The 18060-nt window shown below is 39.9% G+C and overlaps 2 protein-coding genes across 2 annotated transcripts; one reads left to right on the top strand and one right to left on the bottom strand.

The window, feature by feature from the left end:
• Positions 1 to 8680, bottom strand: oxnad1 (oxidoreductase NAD-binding domain containing 1). The gene is made up of 8 exons (XM_061059173.1): positions 8530 to 8680; positions 7624 to 7741; positions 6327 to 6393; positions 6079 to 6182; positions 3769 to 3910; positions 1715 to 1960; positions 1466 to 1574; positions 1 to 1262 (listed from the first exon to the last, which is right to left on the bottom strand). Exons 2-8 carry the CDS (start codon positions 7728 to 7730, stop codon positions 1105 to 1107), a joined length of 933 nt encoding a protein of 310 aa, XP_060915156.1. The 5' UTR covers positions 7731 to 7741; positions 8530 to 8680; the 3' UTR covers positions 1 to 1104.
• Positions 8681 to 15738: 7058 nt separating this feature from the next.
• Positions 15739 to 17793, top strand: LOC132991378 (proline-rich protein 15). The gene is made up of 2 exons (XM_061060144.1): positions 15739 to 16000; positions 16476 to 17793. Exon 2 carries the CDS (start codon positions 16496 to 16498, stop codon positions 16871 to 16873), a length of 378 nt encoding a protein of 125 aa, XP_060916127.1. The 5' UTR covers positions 15739 to 16000; positions 16476 to 16495; the 3' UTR covers positions 16874 to 17793.
• Positions 17794 to 18060: the final 267 nt, after the last annotated feature.

Here is an 18060-nt window from a genome sequence, read left to right as displayed (position 1 = left end):
TTAAAATCTTCAGCTCTGCAATTAAATATAAGTTATTTCATTAGGCATACATACACATAGTAAAACATCTGTAAGAAAACTTTAACAAATGTTTTGAGGTATTTGACTGAAGAAAATGAAATAAAAAAACAGTACAGACTGCTATTGTTCACCCTGATCATCTATCATCTAAGGACATTGAAGCAGTACCTGTAGTTAACTTTCTCAAAAATACACATATTCACTAGCTAAGAGTAAGATAGAACGATCAATGGTACACTCACATCTGGCCACAGAATATGAGGTTAAAGCCAGCAGCTGGTTTGAACTAATAAGAGCAAAGAGTTCTTCCTTTCTAATGTTACAATATCCACCTTAAAGATTACTATTTAATCAGTTCAGTCTTATTTCCCCACAGCAAAATCTAAAGAGTAAAAACACTTCACGTTCATGATGGGTAAATATGCAGGAGTATTTCTTCACTCCCTGGAAGTTGGTTGAATGTCTTTAAACTAAGCTAGTATTGACACGTATGATATTAGACTTACTATCTGACTCTTAGCAGAAAGTGAACATGTGTATTTTGTTTTTTAAATGTGAAATTATTGCTGTAAGAAATGCTTGCAAAGGTAAATCAGTGATTTAAAATGGATCAACACCTACGATATTTAATCAGATCCTCAGGAAAGCATGTAAAGGCTAGAACTGAGATGAGATTTGGAAATGTGCTACAAACTGTCACATTGAGTCTGTCACAGTCCTTGTTATATCCATCAAGGACGTGAGCTGATAAACATGTTGCCAAAGTAGATTTTGTTTGAACAGTCTGTTCAGTTGTCCTTTTCAGATTTGAAGAAACACAACTCATCTCTGTTGTTTGAGTGAGTCAGCTGCTGGATCCAGAGTGGGCGGTCCCAGCGGGGTATCACAGATCAGGCACAGGCTGCAGCAGCAACGATTGGAGGGTGAATTTTCTCCAGCTTTCCAACACTCATTAATGTCCAAATCAGTTGAATATTCCAAACGCTCTCCTTCTCATCCCATCTCCATACATTCCCCATCTTAGGCTGAAAAGAGGAGGAGTGCCAGCCCAGTCAGGAGGAACCCCAGCAGGTCCCTGAAGTTCTACCACCACTTCTCGAAGAGGATTCTGTCTTTCGGAAGGCCGAGGTCCATGAGGGTTTTTGAAATTGCTTCAATCATGGGCGGGGGCCCGCATAGGAAGCATAAAGTCCTCTGTGGGTCCACATGAGCCTGCAGCTCCTCCTCTGTGATCCTTCCGCCTGAAGAGATACGAGGGAAGTCAATCAATCAAAATTCTTAACTGCAGGGCTTAAGCACTTCTTAGTCGCATATGTGGGTGAGAGAATTAAATCAAAATTCAGTAATTGCCCCAACAACACAAAGAAAAGTGTGTGTGTGTGTGTGTGTGTGTGTGTGTGTGTGTGTGTAGAAGTTTGCGTGTTTGTGTAGGGGCTTTACTTACGGTTGAGGAATGGCTGGAGGTGCGGGTCGACATCTGTGCTCTGTTGCGTGATGTGGAAGTCACAGGAGAACTTGTCAGGGAACTCCCGGCACGCCTCGATGATTGAGCTCTGGGAACAAAAGCGGTCGACTGTCATATTTTTTTTATATAATTTTTTGCAGACTGCAAACTGCAGCACACATGGTATATATCATACACCTACAGCAGCAAGTGGAAAACACAACTTTCCATTCATAGTGCTACACACACCTTAAAAAGCAGTTCCTGCATGGTCTTGGCGGTATAACAGAGGTGAGCGGAGCCTATGTTGTAGTCCCGCCCACCAGATGCTCGATTAAGATGCAGCAGATCTGAAGTGTGCAACAGGATGGAGTACAAGGGGTTGATCCCTACACCGCCTGCCACCAGCAGCAGATCCACAGCCGAGCCGGAGGGCAATGGGTCGAAGAAGAAGTCTCCACCGACACGCATGGCCACCTGAGAGCCGACTGAACACTGAGGGGAGGAAGAGAGAGGGATGAGATAAGGACAACAAAACAAGAAAGATGGCATATTGAGCATTGTTTATTTCCATAATGTCTCTTTGCAGCTGATATACACCTCCGACAATTTGAAATAAATTCCCAGAAAAATACAGCATCTCTTGAACTTTGCCGCCGCCCCAGGAAACAGAAGGAAAAAAAAGCCACTTTTAGATCCACACGCATAAACACAACAAACCTTTGCTGTGCTGCGGCTGAAAGCGATTTCACAAGTTTGCCAGAGAAGGTCTTTTGAAGTCATAAGAAGCTGTAAATATGCCTCTATGTGTTTTTTTGTACACATGTGAGCACACATACACATAATAACAATGCTCACACACACTCTTAATCTGCTGCCATGGTCCCTGTGCTATTCCTGCTCGCAGAGAGGAGTCGAAAGCGCAAAATATCAAACACACTCATCATCAAACGATCCCAGAGCAGAGAGCTGTAAGGGTCTGAACACTGGAGCACATCACAGCGCTTTCTGATACTTATTTACACACGGCGTTCTAGCTCAAAGCTATTTATTAGGGCTCATCATCAAACACAGAAGCTGCAAACAAACAGAGCCAGAACAGAAATGGAAGGCAAAGGTAAGCAGAAAGGAAACATTGTTCATATTCAAACAACTATACACACACAAACACACACCGGATTAAAAAAACACTACAAACCTTTTGGAACACATCATCATAGACAACCTACAATTGAATTCACTTAGAACATCACATCTTTCCATATGTGTATGAATGAAGAAATATCAGATAAGGAGTGTAGAGACTGAAACCAGTTTCCTTCAAACTCTTTGATATTTCTATTAATACCCCTTAATTATGGAGTCACACGACTTTAATTATCCTTGTGAGGCTTCCTCGGCCACTTCAAACATTTCCTGCCATCCAAATCTCTCTGCTCTTTTTCTTCATCTTTAATGTAAACATCCATATTATCAAACCTCCTTCTGAGGAGTTCTTCACCGGCTATGAAACAGAATTATTGTATCCCTGATGCCTCTATATGATCTAGAAATAAAATTATAATAATGATAAAACATCAAAGACATGACGGGGTAGATGCCAGACAAAGTGATTATCTGCATGGTGCTGAAGCAGCCTTTGTTCACAGGTGTTTCTCCCCTAACAAACACCTGATAAAAGTGGGATTGTCTTTAGCGTCTAGACTTAAATGCCAATTCATGTTCACAGCAGTAGACGTGCCACTTGTCTGGAAAGCAAGTGTACCTCTCCTGACGGAGGCATCACTCACAGCTGCAGTGCCAGCGAGAGACACAGTGATTGTCCCGTGACAAAATGGCTCAAACGAGGTGAAGTTAACCAACAACGGAGGTAAAGTTATAATCCTAAATTTAAGATAATGGTTATCAATGCAGCATTTTGTCTTTATAAGATCTCCACTCAAGATTGCTTAACTAGGAGACGATCTGCATGCTCCCTCCACTCTGCATACACATGTTGTGCAGGTGTAGACCTAACAATACATTTTCATCAAACAGGAGTTACAAGAAAATGTTTGCTTTTGTTGTCAATTCCGGTTCTTGAAACTGGTTCATCTCTTCGAGAAAATAAGGATGTACCTGAATAATAATCTTCAAATGCTTTTCTCTGGTCCTTTAAGATGCTAAAGTTGAGTGCTTTTTATAACTGATAAAAATGACAATAACCTAATAAATATGCTTTCTAGTGAGCAACAAGTCCATATCTAGCATGTCCCTTGAACTAAAGTAATTGTATGTAATATATATCTGACCGCCCCACTCACCGCGGTGTGGATCCAGTGGGCTGGAGGGTGTTTGGAGTATTTGACAGCCAGTTCAACAACACCCTCCCTCTGTAGCAAACCTGGACCGGAGCACATGGAGAAACCTCCGACGGTCTCCACGCCAGGGATAAAGAAATCCACCCTGCATGCAAAACAGAAAACACAAGCCATTCATGTATGTTCTTATACGTTTAAATATTGATTTTCTATGTGGATGTTTGAGCTTTATTATCTAGAACTAGAACGTGTTCCTTTTCCTCACTGACTTTGCAGACTTTTAAACACAACAGTTTATTCAAAAGAAATAAAAAAAAAACAAGCTTCACTAAGGGTCAAAGTGTGAATGCAGGAAGCATGGTGTCCTTTGACTTCATGAAGGGGGCGGCCTGTTGCAAAAACCAAGAAGAACAAAATCAAACCAGATGGAAACTTTCCTACAACTAAGTTGAAACAGTGCGTGGTGTCCCCGTTTACACCCAACATGGTCGCAATCTGTCTGTCAACAAACAAAGAGGCAGAGTGCCCTCAGAGGAAAACGGCAATGCTTAACAGTTGGTCTAATGTTCCACCAACACAATGACCCACTGTTACACCAGAGAGAGAGACACTCACTGCACAGCCCTCACAGGCATCATAAATATGGATCTGCTGCAAAGACGCACACATATGTTCCACCCACCTTCTACTTCTACTGCTGCTCCTCCTCCTCCTCCTCCTCCTCCTCTCCCACCTGGCGACTAAAAACTTCACAGCCATTTTTCTCAGAAACACTGAAACTCGAGGATTTCCATCTATTTACATTCATTATCAGTTGCTGCGGGGCAACTGGCTGCTGGTTTTATATCTCACCACCGCCCACCTACAGTATGGGCTCATGTACATCTACTGCATGTGCAGGGAACACTAATTAACACTGGCAACACTGACAGACTCAGAGAAAAAAAAGCTGTGCCTTCATCCAAGACAAACTTAACTTTCTGTTATGATTAAAAAAAGACTGGCTGGAAGTCCGCTTTAAACTTGAAGATAGATTTAAGTTCACCATCAGTAAAAGAAGACACTGTGTACCGAGCAGCTTTCATGTCACAGCTGCAAGCAAACACACAAACCAGTGCATACAGATGTTGTCTAAACAGATCTAAGAGTTAACTTCAGGTGATGTTGTCTTTTTGGATAACAAGTTTATCTTTCATTATCATTATCCTTGTTTGACAAAACATCTGCACATGATTCATAAGCTTTGATCCATTCACTGGTTGATGCAATGCCGTCCTTTACAACACTTCTTCTTTTTCTCAAAAATACACAATACGGCATTTCAAAATTGTAACTTGTTCTCAAGGAAAAGCGTGCGAGGAAAGAAAACAAGCAGGTCAACAGCAGGACAAGTCAATGACAATGCCACCCCCTTGTGGTTACTGTGAGCACTACAGCAGCTGGAAAATAAACCAGAGGAGTATATGACGAAACAAGTTTGTTTATATTCATCACTAACTGAATGCTGCACGGCTGCATTCTGTGACACAAGAAATCCAATAGTGTTCATGAAGACATTTCTTAAGCTGAGGATCTATAACATTCACAGTTAAAAAATCTTCAAAATGCTGACACATGATCTGGGAGTTTAGTGTATGTACATGTGTGCTTAATTTGTTGCTTTACAACTTGTGTGAATGTACATTGTGGTGCCAAATACCATTGTTACAGACTCAGTGTTTCCCCTACCATTATATTGGGGGGGGGCGGCCCGCCATTTTTTGGGGGGCTTTTTGTGCCTTTATTGTAGAGATAGGATAGTGGATAGAGTCGGAAATCAGGGAAAGAAGTCATTTAAGGATACCTTTCCAATAGAAAAGGACAGCTGTCATTAAAAGTAACCCATGAACACCAAGATTCCTTCAAGTCGTCGTGTGGTCGTGTCGCTGTGTCGGCTTGTCCCCACCCCCCCCAACGCTGTAAACCTAGGGGAAACACTGAGACTATTTTTCTAGTGATGAACTAAACTACATCAGACAGGCTATGGCCAAGGTATACGACCTATTTGCTGTTTAGCATTTACAATGTTACAATGTTACAATTCACTTAGCAGACGCTTTTATCCAAAGCGACGTACATCAGAGATTAAGTACAACACTAATCCAGTCATACACCGCCACCGAAGCAGCGGGAGCAATGCAGGGTTAAGTGTCTTGCCCAAGGACACATCAGACATGTTGCTCAGCTGGGGATCGAACCCTCGACCTTTCGGTTAAAAGGCGATGACTCTACCAACTGAGCCACAGCCTGCATTTAACATTAGTATCTACCTACCACTGGCCAGCCTTGAAGCTAAAGTCTGGGTGGACAGCTATTCTCAAGCGCTTCACCGCCTCCGATTCATTTACGATGCCACACACTTGAGCCGGATAAAGAGCCTGTGTTATGCCGCCAGTCAGGCACATGATACACACAAACACACAAACAGAGGAGAAGAACTGAGGTTAGCAGTTGGCATGGACTATAAGAGATAGATCATATGGAGAGGGATGAATACATTTAAACACATTACATGTACTTACATTTTGTCTGGAGTCTTTTGCTGTTCTCTCTAGATGATCCATCTGCCGCTTAGACGACATACTTCTTCTAAAAAGGAGAGAGAATCTCTTATTCAAAAAGTGAGACCTACGAAGCAGTGCTGTGTTACAAAAAACTCTAAAAACAGCAGGCGGACTTTGCCCTCATGGTCATAATGAGAACATTTAAAGAGACAGTTCCACTAAATCACACGGCACCTGGTTGTGTCTTGCCATCCAGAACGTTTATGTGCTTTCATTTGGGATTGTAGGCCATTGACACTTTACCTATTGTTCCACTATAACAGAGGCAAACAGCTTTTTGTTCGCAGTGCTCAAAGAATTCAAAACACTACATTGAATGTGGTAAGAACAAATGTGTAAAGCACAAACAACCTGTGTCAATATGTAGTAAATCTGGGTTTTTATCTGTAATTTACTTGTAGTGATCCTTGAATTACAAACTCTTTGAGACCTGCTGCGCAGTAGATCTGACGATGAATTTTCACTAGATTACATCATCTTGTAGTTTGTCATCAGTCTCCATAGCGCTTCAGGAGTGAGCAGCCACAACCGCAGATCACAACAAACAGAGCCAGAGTGATGTCCCCAACTGGTTTCCACCAGCCGGTGTTTGTTAGGTTTACTGCACAGAAATAATGACTTTCTGCCTTTGTAATCAGATTCCTAACTCCCTCACAAACATATTTCTGGAAATGTTGAAGTTGAATCACATATTCTGTGGAATAATGATTGTAACAGTGAGCACTCCACTACAGCCACATACAAAAAAAGAAATGTAAGAAAATGAACATCTTGCAAGTAGAGTGGTGTAGTAATATTTTGCTGTACTAAGTTCAAATCAAACTCGGCATAAGTTGCTTAATATTTATTTTCATACGTATTTCCCCCAGTCAGTTTCAGTGAAGTACATGAGATGTCAGAAATGTTTGTGAATTGTGTTGAATCTGAAAACAGAGACAAGACTACTACATCTTCTTTCTTTCAGGTTCCTTTGTTGCTTTCTTTATTTTGTTGGCTTCTTTATATATTATTTTGTTATATGTATACATATATATATTTCTCTCTTGTGGACGTTGTGATCTGAAGTTGTTTTTTTCTTTTTTTAATGTATTGTACAGCACTTTGGTCAGCTGTAGCTGTTTTTAAATGTGCTTTATAAATAAATATGACTTGACATCTGCTGCCGCAAGTCAAACAGCAGTTTCTGCCCAAATAAAAAACAAGCGAGTGCGGAAACCAATAGAGACAACACCGGGACATACCACATGAATCTCACCTTGTTACTGAGCTGGGGCCGAGTAACCGGCAGTAGAGCAGACCTGCTGCGGGACACGGCAGGCTGAAGCTTCGGGCAGCAGAGGACAGGAAGCAGGGGACACTCATCGCGACCTAGGCTGAAATCAGGAGAGAGCAGAGATCATCTAGGTGTCAAAGCTGACAGCTCTGTGTGTATGTGCGCATAATAGAAGTTCATACAGTCATCCTTTTACTCTGAAGCAGGGATGGGGCAACTTTGGTCACAGCAAGGGCCACATTCATTTGATTCTCACTGCCAGAGGGCCAAATTGTAGGATACAAAAACAATTACAGTCAATTAAGTCTCAAATTTAACTCAACATATACCAGAGATCAAATATTATTATGGACATATTTTGTCATGTTTTGATTTATAAAAATTGACCTGAGGGCCACATTGAGGGTTGACGAGGGCCGCTTGTGGCCCCCAGGCCGCCAGTTGCCCACCCCTGCTCTAAAGTGTATCTGCCACTGTTTAACCCTTAACACAGCAATTCATCAACAAAGCCCCTCCACCATTCCACTTGGCTAAAACATGAACCCCCTTTGGACGGGAGGTCACCCCACACCCGGCTTCACCTGCAGAATCATCTAGTAAACCATGAGACACCTGATTACGTCATCAAATGAGCCTCAATACCTCAGTACTGACCCACGCCGTGGTGTCATTATGTGGACGAGGATAACGCTGTTTTAAAGGTCATACACATCCTTAAACACTACATTCAGACCAAAATACAGCAAGGTGTAAACATGCGAATAATTAAGTGAGTTTCTCTTGACCTCACATTGAGCTCAGTTAGCTGCTAGCTTCAAGCCGGTGTGGTTGTTTCTGTGACAGACAAAACTGTAGCAACAAAACAAGCTGCGAGGACATTTTCCTTACCGAGATAAGATGATAACTGTCAAATGCTATTCATATTTGTCTGCAGTATCATCCGTATAACCTTGGTCTTGGTTGTGATTACATGACTCTACAGATGTCTTCTTCTTCTTCTTCTTCTTCGATGTTGTGCTGTAAGCTCTCGTCTTCTTCTACGACACATAGCGCCGGTCACATTTTTTCCCGGTAGCGCCCTCTCTTGACAGTGAGGGCAACTTACAACTTCCCTGCGATTTGCTCCATTCTTTTAAACACCAATTAACTTATTCAATGTCAACTACTGCAAAAATGAAAATATGTCACGACTAAGAAATAAACCACATTTCACAACACTGTCCAATTTAAATGAAAAATCACATTAATAATACATTATTATCATTATTTCCATTTATTTCTAAAATGCAAACTATTCAAATAAAAAAGTGTTTGTGTTTATTCTTATAGATGGTGTAAAATTAATAAACCTTATTTTGTATCTTCTCATGTTTTATGAAATGTATGTCTACTAATACGATTTTTTTATATGCTGTAACTTTGAATCATATTATTCCGCAAATTCTGTAAGATGTTCTGGTATCTGAAAGCTGTGCATGTTGGAGAGACTGCGGGAGTGATGAGGCAGACCACCAACTTATTCTAGTTCTGCCTTAAGATACAAATGTTTTTTTGGATATTTGGAAAATCTTGAAGCAGATTCTCGGCCAATTGTTCACATTAAATTCGATCTCCCTTTATTTGGGTGATCTATCAGAAGGAATAGCAGGAGGTGACAGATTCATGATCCTGAAAATATTTACAGTAGATGTAAAACAAGTGATCACTCTTAAATGATTACAGACTGATCCACCCCTAGAAAACTGTCATGTTAAAATCATTCAAATGTACCAAATAAAGTGTTCCGTGCAACTTCCAGCCCTGACAACTAATATGATCTCTTACTACTGATGTTTTACCAGATTTGCTGAACAAAAGTAATAGTCAGATGTTTAAGAATTACATTTAGCACCATCTAGTGGTCAAACAGCAGAATGCACTGACACATAATATTGGGCTTTTCTTACCCTGCTACTTCCTCAGGAGTATGACTCTCCTTTAAGTAAGGACAGAAGACATTTCAACTTTTAAACTTTAGCCTGAGTTGCATATATCATATATCAAACTGTATTGTGGGCTCATGTTTTTTTGTATGGGTGGGATATGTATGTATATATGTGTTGTGTTGTGTATTTGTATGTATGCTGGCTGCTGGAACATCTAAATTTCCCTGCTGGGATGAATAAAGTATATCTTATCTTATCTTATCTTAAACTGGTCATATTTTAAATGTGTAAACATCAAAGTTTCATACCACCTTTTCTGTAACTCTGTGAACCTAAAGAAGTAAAAGGCTGAATTGCAGGTTAATGCAACAGTACATAAAACATTCAGGGACAGTGTAAAGGGGTTAATGGGAACACCACTCTATTATAAGATACTCTTATGATATTACACTAAATAATCTGCTAGAAATAAGGCTTTTTTTTTTTACTTTCTGTGACTAACAGTGACATTTTCAAGCTGTAATTGTGTCTCGGAACCTAATATATATTGCATGCCAAGTTTAAAAAAACTTTGGAAATGGGTTTTTACAGTAACTTTAGAATACCTTAGTGGGACTGTTGGAGGTGTTTCTGTCGGTTTATTGAAGGGTCCACAAAATGTGTAAGGACTCAGTAAATGATGCAGGTCTTCTCTTAATGTCTACTGTACAAGGAAATGAAGTAAAACAATTGTGAAAGCTGGTTAACTAAGGTATTCAGAGGTGTGGTGTAAGATCAAGGCCTATTTTATAATTAAAAGGTCCTCATGATGAGTACAGTTTAGTTTATGTTCTTCTCTTCCTTGGAAGATTTAAGTCAACCAAATCTGTGTGTGTGTTTGTGTTTGTGTGTGTGCGTGTGCAAATCTGCATATTCTTCTGTTTGTCTGTCTGGTATGCCAATAAACAAAACAAAACATTCAATAAAAATAGAAATAAAATAGCCAGTAACTGTCAAATTCCTTTCTGCATTCCTGAAGGCTAATCATAGTTGAGTTTCTGCAACTGTAATCACAGTTTTGTATTCCGGACGAAGAAAACCGGCCAAACTGTACAATCCTCAAATCAAGAGCACAAAGCAATACATCGAAACTCATGCCAGTCGCAAGATCAGAGCTCTGCCTGCTCCACCCAAATGCTCTGGAAGTGACAACTGCTTTATTTGTATTTAGCAAAAATGTCTTCTTTTTTCATCCTCATAACTCGCAGAGAAGAGCTGAGAAAGACGTGTTTAGCTGTGAGGTAGGCAGAGGTAAAGGGCCCATGTTGTTTTGTATCATCAGAGGAGGCCACTTCTGAACCAGCTCTGTGCTTGTGTGTCATTAAAATCCTCAGATACAGTAGCCACTTAGTCCTTTTTGAGAGCCCTTTCTCAGCTGACTCTACCAGTCTGACTGGCTGCCTTCCTGCTCTCTTTCCCAGGGTTAGCACACCTCAGCTCAACCTGTTGTACAATACAGCATAGTGTCAGACAGAGATTTTCAGGTTTATCACTGCACAAAGGCCGTACTGGACTCATACGCACACGGCACATGCGTGATGCAAGCACATCCCCGTCATCACACACCAAAACACGAGCATAGACGGGCCCACGTAGTTTATGTATCTGAGTCAACGTAAGTATTTATTCATGGTTGAGTGAGTCACTGTGTTCATGTGTTGCAAACAGCAACTAAATATAGAGAGTAAGGACTGAAATAAAAATGACTGACATCGATTGCGTGCTGAAAATAACTGAATTTAAAACACACTTAAAATGAATGTAACTTCAAGTATCTGCATATAGGAAAATATATCATGTATTTTCTTTGAAACAGCTTCAGTTTTTCTAAAAGCAGGAGTTCTGTGCACTCATCTGTATAACATTTTTTGATTCATTGTAGTTTGTGATGGAAAACAGTCAAGTAGTTAGGCAAATACAGTTAAGTGGTATTACCTAATGCAATCCCCACTCACTGTTTCAATGTCTCATCTATAGTGTCACTCAATTTTGTACGCACATTCTCCACATGCCTTTCTGTCTCAATGGGAAAATGCTCTGATTTCAGGCCACGAGGAAATCCTTCAGTCACAGCTGGAAGATGTTCAATAAGAGATATGCTCTCGGGGTGGAGAGGCTGATGATTGTAGTGCAGCTTTATCTGAAACATCTCTGTACGGATGTTTTCTTTATCTGCTCTGGTTGCTGTAAATGATCAACTTTCAGTGAGACTAGCTGTGGGTTATGGAGAGGAAAGCAGATTGGGAGATATGAAACAGAGAGTTGGAGAGGGAGTGCAAAACTGAGAGGTGATTTGACATAATCCTTTGATTTTTTATGATGCTCTTCTGATCCAAGAGAAGCTAAATCCATGCGTGTTGAGGTGGTGCATTTAATACTCAATTATTTGACTAATATGGTTTTTTTTTGGCTGGACAAAAAAAGACATTATTTATGGCTCTGTGAAACTGTGATTTTCACTATTCTCAGATATTTTACAGGCTGGGCAGTCAACATAATTATTAGAATAGATACAACAGATTCATTGATAGATAAAATAATAATAATAAAAAAGTTACAACAGATGAATTGCTTGTGGAAATATATCCTTAGCTGCAGACTCTTAAAGCCAACTGCAACACATATGCATACTAAATGTGTATGCATTTCAGTGTCCATTGAATTCATGCTCACCCTGTATATGTGCCCATGTAGGATTGAGAACAATTCTAGACATCCATCTGTGTGTGATGAAATGACTGCAGAGTTTCGACTGTGATGGGAGATGGAAGGAGAGGGAGTCCCTCAGGTATGCACGCGACCAACCTCTGATGGAGAGCGAGACAAGCTCACATTCCTGTTGCTACAACAACTTTCGCTCTAAACTTTGGAGGAGAGAGACTCAAGGCATTCCCCGATTCCCCCCCTCCCTCTCTCTGTTTCTGTTTGTTTCTCTCTGTTTTGCTGCTCAGACCGGGTCTTCCCTATTGGCACACACCTGGACAGAAACCGTCAGGCAATCTGAAGACATACAAAGAATAACAACTTTTCATAGCAGAGTGTCACATCATGTGAATGTGTTTCTCATGGAGATTCCAATGATGATTTGAAACTTTCCTTTGGCACAGTCGAAAAGATTGCCCAATTATTGGGACATATCAACTCCAAACTCACATTTATGGATAGGCCGGATCTTTGTAACATAGCAATAAGTAAGGTCTTTTACCTGCTTTTTGTAACATAACAATGAGTAAGGTCTTTTTATCTGCTCTTTTGTAATGTTAACAGACAAAGAGTAAGGTATTTTACCTGCTTCTTGTAAAGTGTCTCGAGATAACACTTGTTATGAGTTGACGCTATACAAATAAAAATTGATTGATTGATTGATTGATTTATATTAAAGAGTATGTCCCTGGTTCCAATAAAAACCTCCAGCTATTTTGGCACATATTTTCAGAATAGTACATAATTCAAGGGCATATTGTTTTATTTATTTAACCAGGAAAGAAACTAGTTGAAATTAAAAATACCTTTTTCAAGAGTGTCCTGACCAAGACAGGAAGCAGCACAATTTACAGTTTCACACAAAAAAACGTGCAGCCAAGTATAATTACAGAAAAATACATTAGACATTAAAATACACAAAATATCAATTTAAACTGCACGCTTTGTCAAGATCATCCAAAAAACACATCAGGGAGAACATCTACAGCCAGATGTGTCTGCCTCAAAGTCATTTAACACCCCCTTAAAAGCATCCAACGAGAGCAGCTCTTTATATTTTAAGCTATTTTTCTAACTAGTTCCAAGTAAAGGTAGCAGCAAACGCCTTTTCCCCCAGTTCAGTGCTGACTTTTGGAACAGATTCTAGCTTGAGAATGTTGCATTTTGAAGGAGGTCTTCATAATTAAAAACATTAAAACATTATTTATAAGTAGGTGAAGGAAAATGTTATTAAGTACAGTTTTGTTGTTATGCAATATTTGGTGTTGTTGTTTATTCAATGAGTTGATTGAATGAGTCTCAACATATCAAATCTGTCATTTAGTCATCATATCGAGAGTTAAAAAATGATGGGTAACATTGGTTTTATTCTAAAAACAAATCATTGTTTCTTTTGCTAAAAGGAATGATACTAATAATAAAATATTCTTAATAATATTTTGATCAGTAGTTGATTATGGTGACATTCTTTATATGCATACTATCTCGTCATCATCACTGAAAATGTGGGACTCAATGTACAATGCTGCCTTGTGTTTTGTCTCTGGTTTGGGTTTCTGCACACATCATTGTGTCTTGTATGAGAAAGTAGGCTGGTCTTTGTTGTACAATAGAAGGTTGGAACATTGTTGTATCTTTCTTTATAAAGCCTTATTACATGATCTGCCTTCTTATCTATGTTCTCCACTGACTCTATTGTAAACTCTCAGTAGCTGTAACCTTCAGCCTCACGGATACATCATGTATGTTACTCCTCGTTCTTGCTCTGTTTTAAATGGTAAAAGTGCTTTAAATGTTTTTGCACCTTCATCTTGGTCTGAGTTATGGAATCAAATTTGCATTTTAGCATTAGCACTGTCAATGTTTTATTTATAAATCAAATGTATTGTTCTGATGGTCTGTTTGTTCTCTGTGTGAGACTTTAATGCTGCTATCTTGGCCTGGACTCCCTTGTAAAAAAAGGAATTCACTATTAACGTGATTTTTTCTGGTGATAGCTACCCAGGTGGAAATGAACTAGTTAGCTATAGGCTATCTGGTACAAAACATCTCTTCTCTTCTGAGACTAAGGTTTTTTTTTTGTACACTGTCCCTGATTCAAATAAACCAAACTAAACTAAACTAAACTAAATAAGTCAATCCAAACATCCACATGTTTAAAGAAATATCATGCAATTTTAACCAGAGAAGTATATTTACAGCAAAAATGTCCCAAAATATATTTTAAAAAATGCTAATCTTGGAAGGTTATGACTCTTATTAATGTCATTCTAATAATTATTGGATGGAGGGTCAGCTGTGATCTTGATGGCTAAATTCAGTGTGTACCGGTCTGTCAGGAAAGAAATGCTGTACATTTGCTTCCCAGTTATCTTGCTGCCTAGTTTAACAACTTTGTCCAGTTTGTTCTTATTTTGTAAGGACAGTGCTCCTCCCCAACACTGAATACAAAAGGTCAGCACACTTTCAATAAAAGTCTTGTAAAATAATTTCAGCATAGTGCTGTCAACATTAAAATCTCTTAGTTTCCTCAAAAAATAGAGGCGCTGTTGAGCCTTTGCATACCTTGCTTTTGTGTTGGTGTTCCATGTCAGTTTGTTGTCAATTATTGTGCCAAGATACTTATACTCTGGTACAATTGGTTTGCTTCAGCATTTGTATATTTAATACACCCTGCCATACCCTGTTATCTAATAGCATAGGCCTACATGTTTTTTTTTAACTGTTTGTAACTGCAGTAAAGGTCTGCACACCTGTAGATATGTAGAGTTGGACTTAAAGATAGGTAGGCCTATTGCACAAGGAAGAGTATAAGCATCCGAAAGAAACCCAGCAGGTGAACCTGGCGCCAGGCCATGCTGCTTCCCCTCACTAAATATGAACTTACAACAGTAACAATTACACGTCTACAGCAGTAATGTCACTTTAACTTCTGACTACATCCTGTCTCGGACAATTGAAGGACGGGGTCTCATTATAAACCAGGTGATAACTGCATGCTACCCTGTCTGTTAAGGTTACTAGGCCTAGGTTAATAAACATAGGCCTACACAGAATAAACATCTCACTACCACATTCCTCTGCTTAGCATCATTGAGTTCAAGTCATTGTGGCCTAAACTATTGGGCGTCCAACAAATGGTGCGTAATTTGGCTCTCTGGTTGGGTTGGGTTTAACTAATACAAAGAACTTTTTTTTTAATCTGTCACTCTAGAGGAGCACGCTCCCATGGGGTATGTTGCCACGCAACCACAAACCCCGCCCACCATGCCATCGGATTCACCTGAGCGGGCACTCACGTGACAAGCCCCAAAGATTTCATCCAATCAGAAGTCGGGACAGGTGCTAGGAGAGGATAGTTTCGGAGGCGGAAACCTGCTGGTTCAGTAGAGGACAGCCGCTCCTTATAAATGTTTCAATTCACTTATACTTTTCGCAAGGGACGAAGAAGAGAAGGGACGCTTGATGAGCAGAGCGGAAGAGAAACACAAAAATTAGGTGGTGGGAGATGTTAGGAGGACACCTCGCTTGTGCGTGTAATGGATACTGCGGCGACCCTTTGAAGGACTATCTCCCTCACTGAGAAGAAGACACCCACCTGTCCTGTATTATACCTCAGCACGAGCTTAAGTGTAGCAAATACACTTTTCTGGGGGTCGTCAGAAGTGTCCGCAGCATTTGTTGTAGCTCAGGTGAGTGTTCGTGTGAGCTGTTTTACGCATTGTTCACCTGTGAATCACGGCTTGGGTTTGCTCTTCTGTTCTCACGACTCATTAAACCAGTTTTACAGAGAAGGTAAACATGGTTACACTGGTTAGGCTATTTGTTGGATTAGTTGGCCTTGCTATTGCAAAATGTTTTGTTTTTTTTCTAAATATGAATTTAAATCTCATTCCAATTTAGAGAAAACAAATGACAACATTAAAACATATGAACGATTATTTAAAATTATTATGTTGATGAGGATGAAAGGAAATTGTGGTTTTAGGGTTTATTAAAAACATTACAGAGAAGAGAAGTAGAATGTACAGGTGTATCAGGAGCTAGACCAAGGCTTATAGACACGTGATAATATGACTTTTAAAATTAAATTACTTTATCTTTAATAATAATGATGCACACCTCAACGACATCTGTTTTACTCCAAGCATCTGCTTCCTGTTTCAGTGCCCTCACTCTGGTCCAAGATGACAGAGAGGACCCCGTGGTGGAAGTCATTCCTGCCAAAGAAAAAGACTGGAGGAAAGGACTCCACTGTAACCCACCCCTTCGACGCAGAATTTGACCCTTTTGCACCAGGCCCTGAAAAGCAAAAAGACCCCATCAAGACCCCTGGTGACCAGTCCCTGACCCAACAGGACTCCAACAAGGGAACCAACCTCCTCAGCGATGAGACATTCGATGATTCCCACCTGGATTCGGTCTTCAACGAGCAGACGTGTCGCAGGAAGATGGCAATTTCACGCTCAGGTCGGTTCAAGGAGAAGAGGAGAGTGCGATCGAGCCTCCCCATACAGGAGAGAGAGACTGAGAACATGGCGACAGGGAAGGAGGAGAGACGGTGACCGTCTCAAAGACTGCTTGAATGTCGATGCTTGAGGAGAGCCAGGTGGATTTGAGTAATACAGTAAGGTCTACTGTATGTCGGTTATGATGGTGGTGATGATGATGATGACAACAGGAAGTACTGAAGGAATCAGGTTAGGTTGCACATGAATGTTGCTGACACTTTTGTTGATGGACTTGTGCCAGAGGGCCACAATGATAAAAATGACTTGAAAATGGATTGAATTAGTTTTTTTCAGGATGGTTATCAAACCATTTCAGCAACTACATCCCATTATCAGAGCTCAAGAGAAGCAATCCAGTAGAAATACACTTAAGAGCCCAATATTATTGCTAAGATGCCCCACAGCCAAAGTCATGGGCAATGTTGTCAACTTTTAAGAAATGACATCCTCCATGCCGTTTTCGATACTCAAGAAAAAGTGTGATGTGCCTCAGGAAAATATTGTTAATAAGATTTTTACATGATGCTTGTGATAAGAATAATATATGTTTTATAATGAAGGATCATTTTAATACTCCTTTTACAAATGCATTTAAATAAAGTGTCGATTCTAAAGGGTTAGAAGGATATTTATGAAGGTGTAACATGATTTCCTTATTAGGTGTGGAAATGATCGGTTAGAGGAAGACATTAAGGATTACTTGTGAGCAGCTTTTCGTCAGATGCACAACACTTGCCAGCACAAGGGACTCTAAATGAAGGATGAAATCCAGCATGGTGAAGACATAATGGTACCAAAAGACAAGCTAATACTTACATGATATTAGGAGTGTATGTTTTGATGTCCCACTGAAAGAGATACTAACAAAGAATAGCCCCTGTTGTATTTTACTTTGAAAGGGACTACTGTATTTTGGAATACCTGTGAAGACATTAATGAAGGCAAAAATAAATCTGGTAACTGCTACAAACCTTTCTACTAGTGTGTGTATTTCATCTTATATTTCCCAAGCCCAACCTGGGAGGCAAATGGGAAACTTTGTTTTTTTGTTTGAAAAAAATTGTCTTACAGGCGTCTTTGATGCACACTAAATGAAAAACAAGAGAAAATATGATATGAACTGAAAGCACAAAAGACACAAAAGTAGTCCTCCTGGGAGCCATGTTGGTGCCTGATCGTGGCTAAACTTGAAACGGCGAGGAGAAGAAGGTGTAGTTATCATATTCTCTGACGAAGGCAAT

This window comes from Labrus mixtus, chromosome 16, assembly GCF_963584025.1.
Source record: "Labrus mixtus chromosome 16, fLabMix1.1, whole genome shotgun sequence".
NCBI classification, from domain to species: domain Eukaryota; kingdom Metazoa; phylum Chordata; class Actinopteri; order Labriformes; family Labridae; genus Labrus; species Labrus mixtus.
Note: the sequence above shows the minus strand (reverse complement) of the source record. Positions and strands in the feature narration are given on the sequence as shown.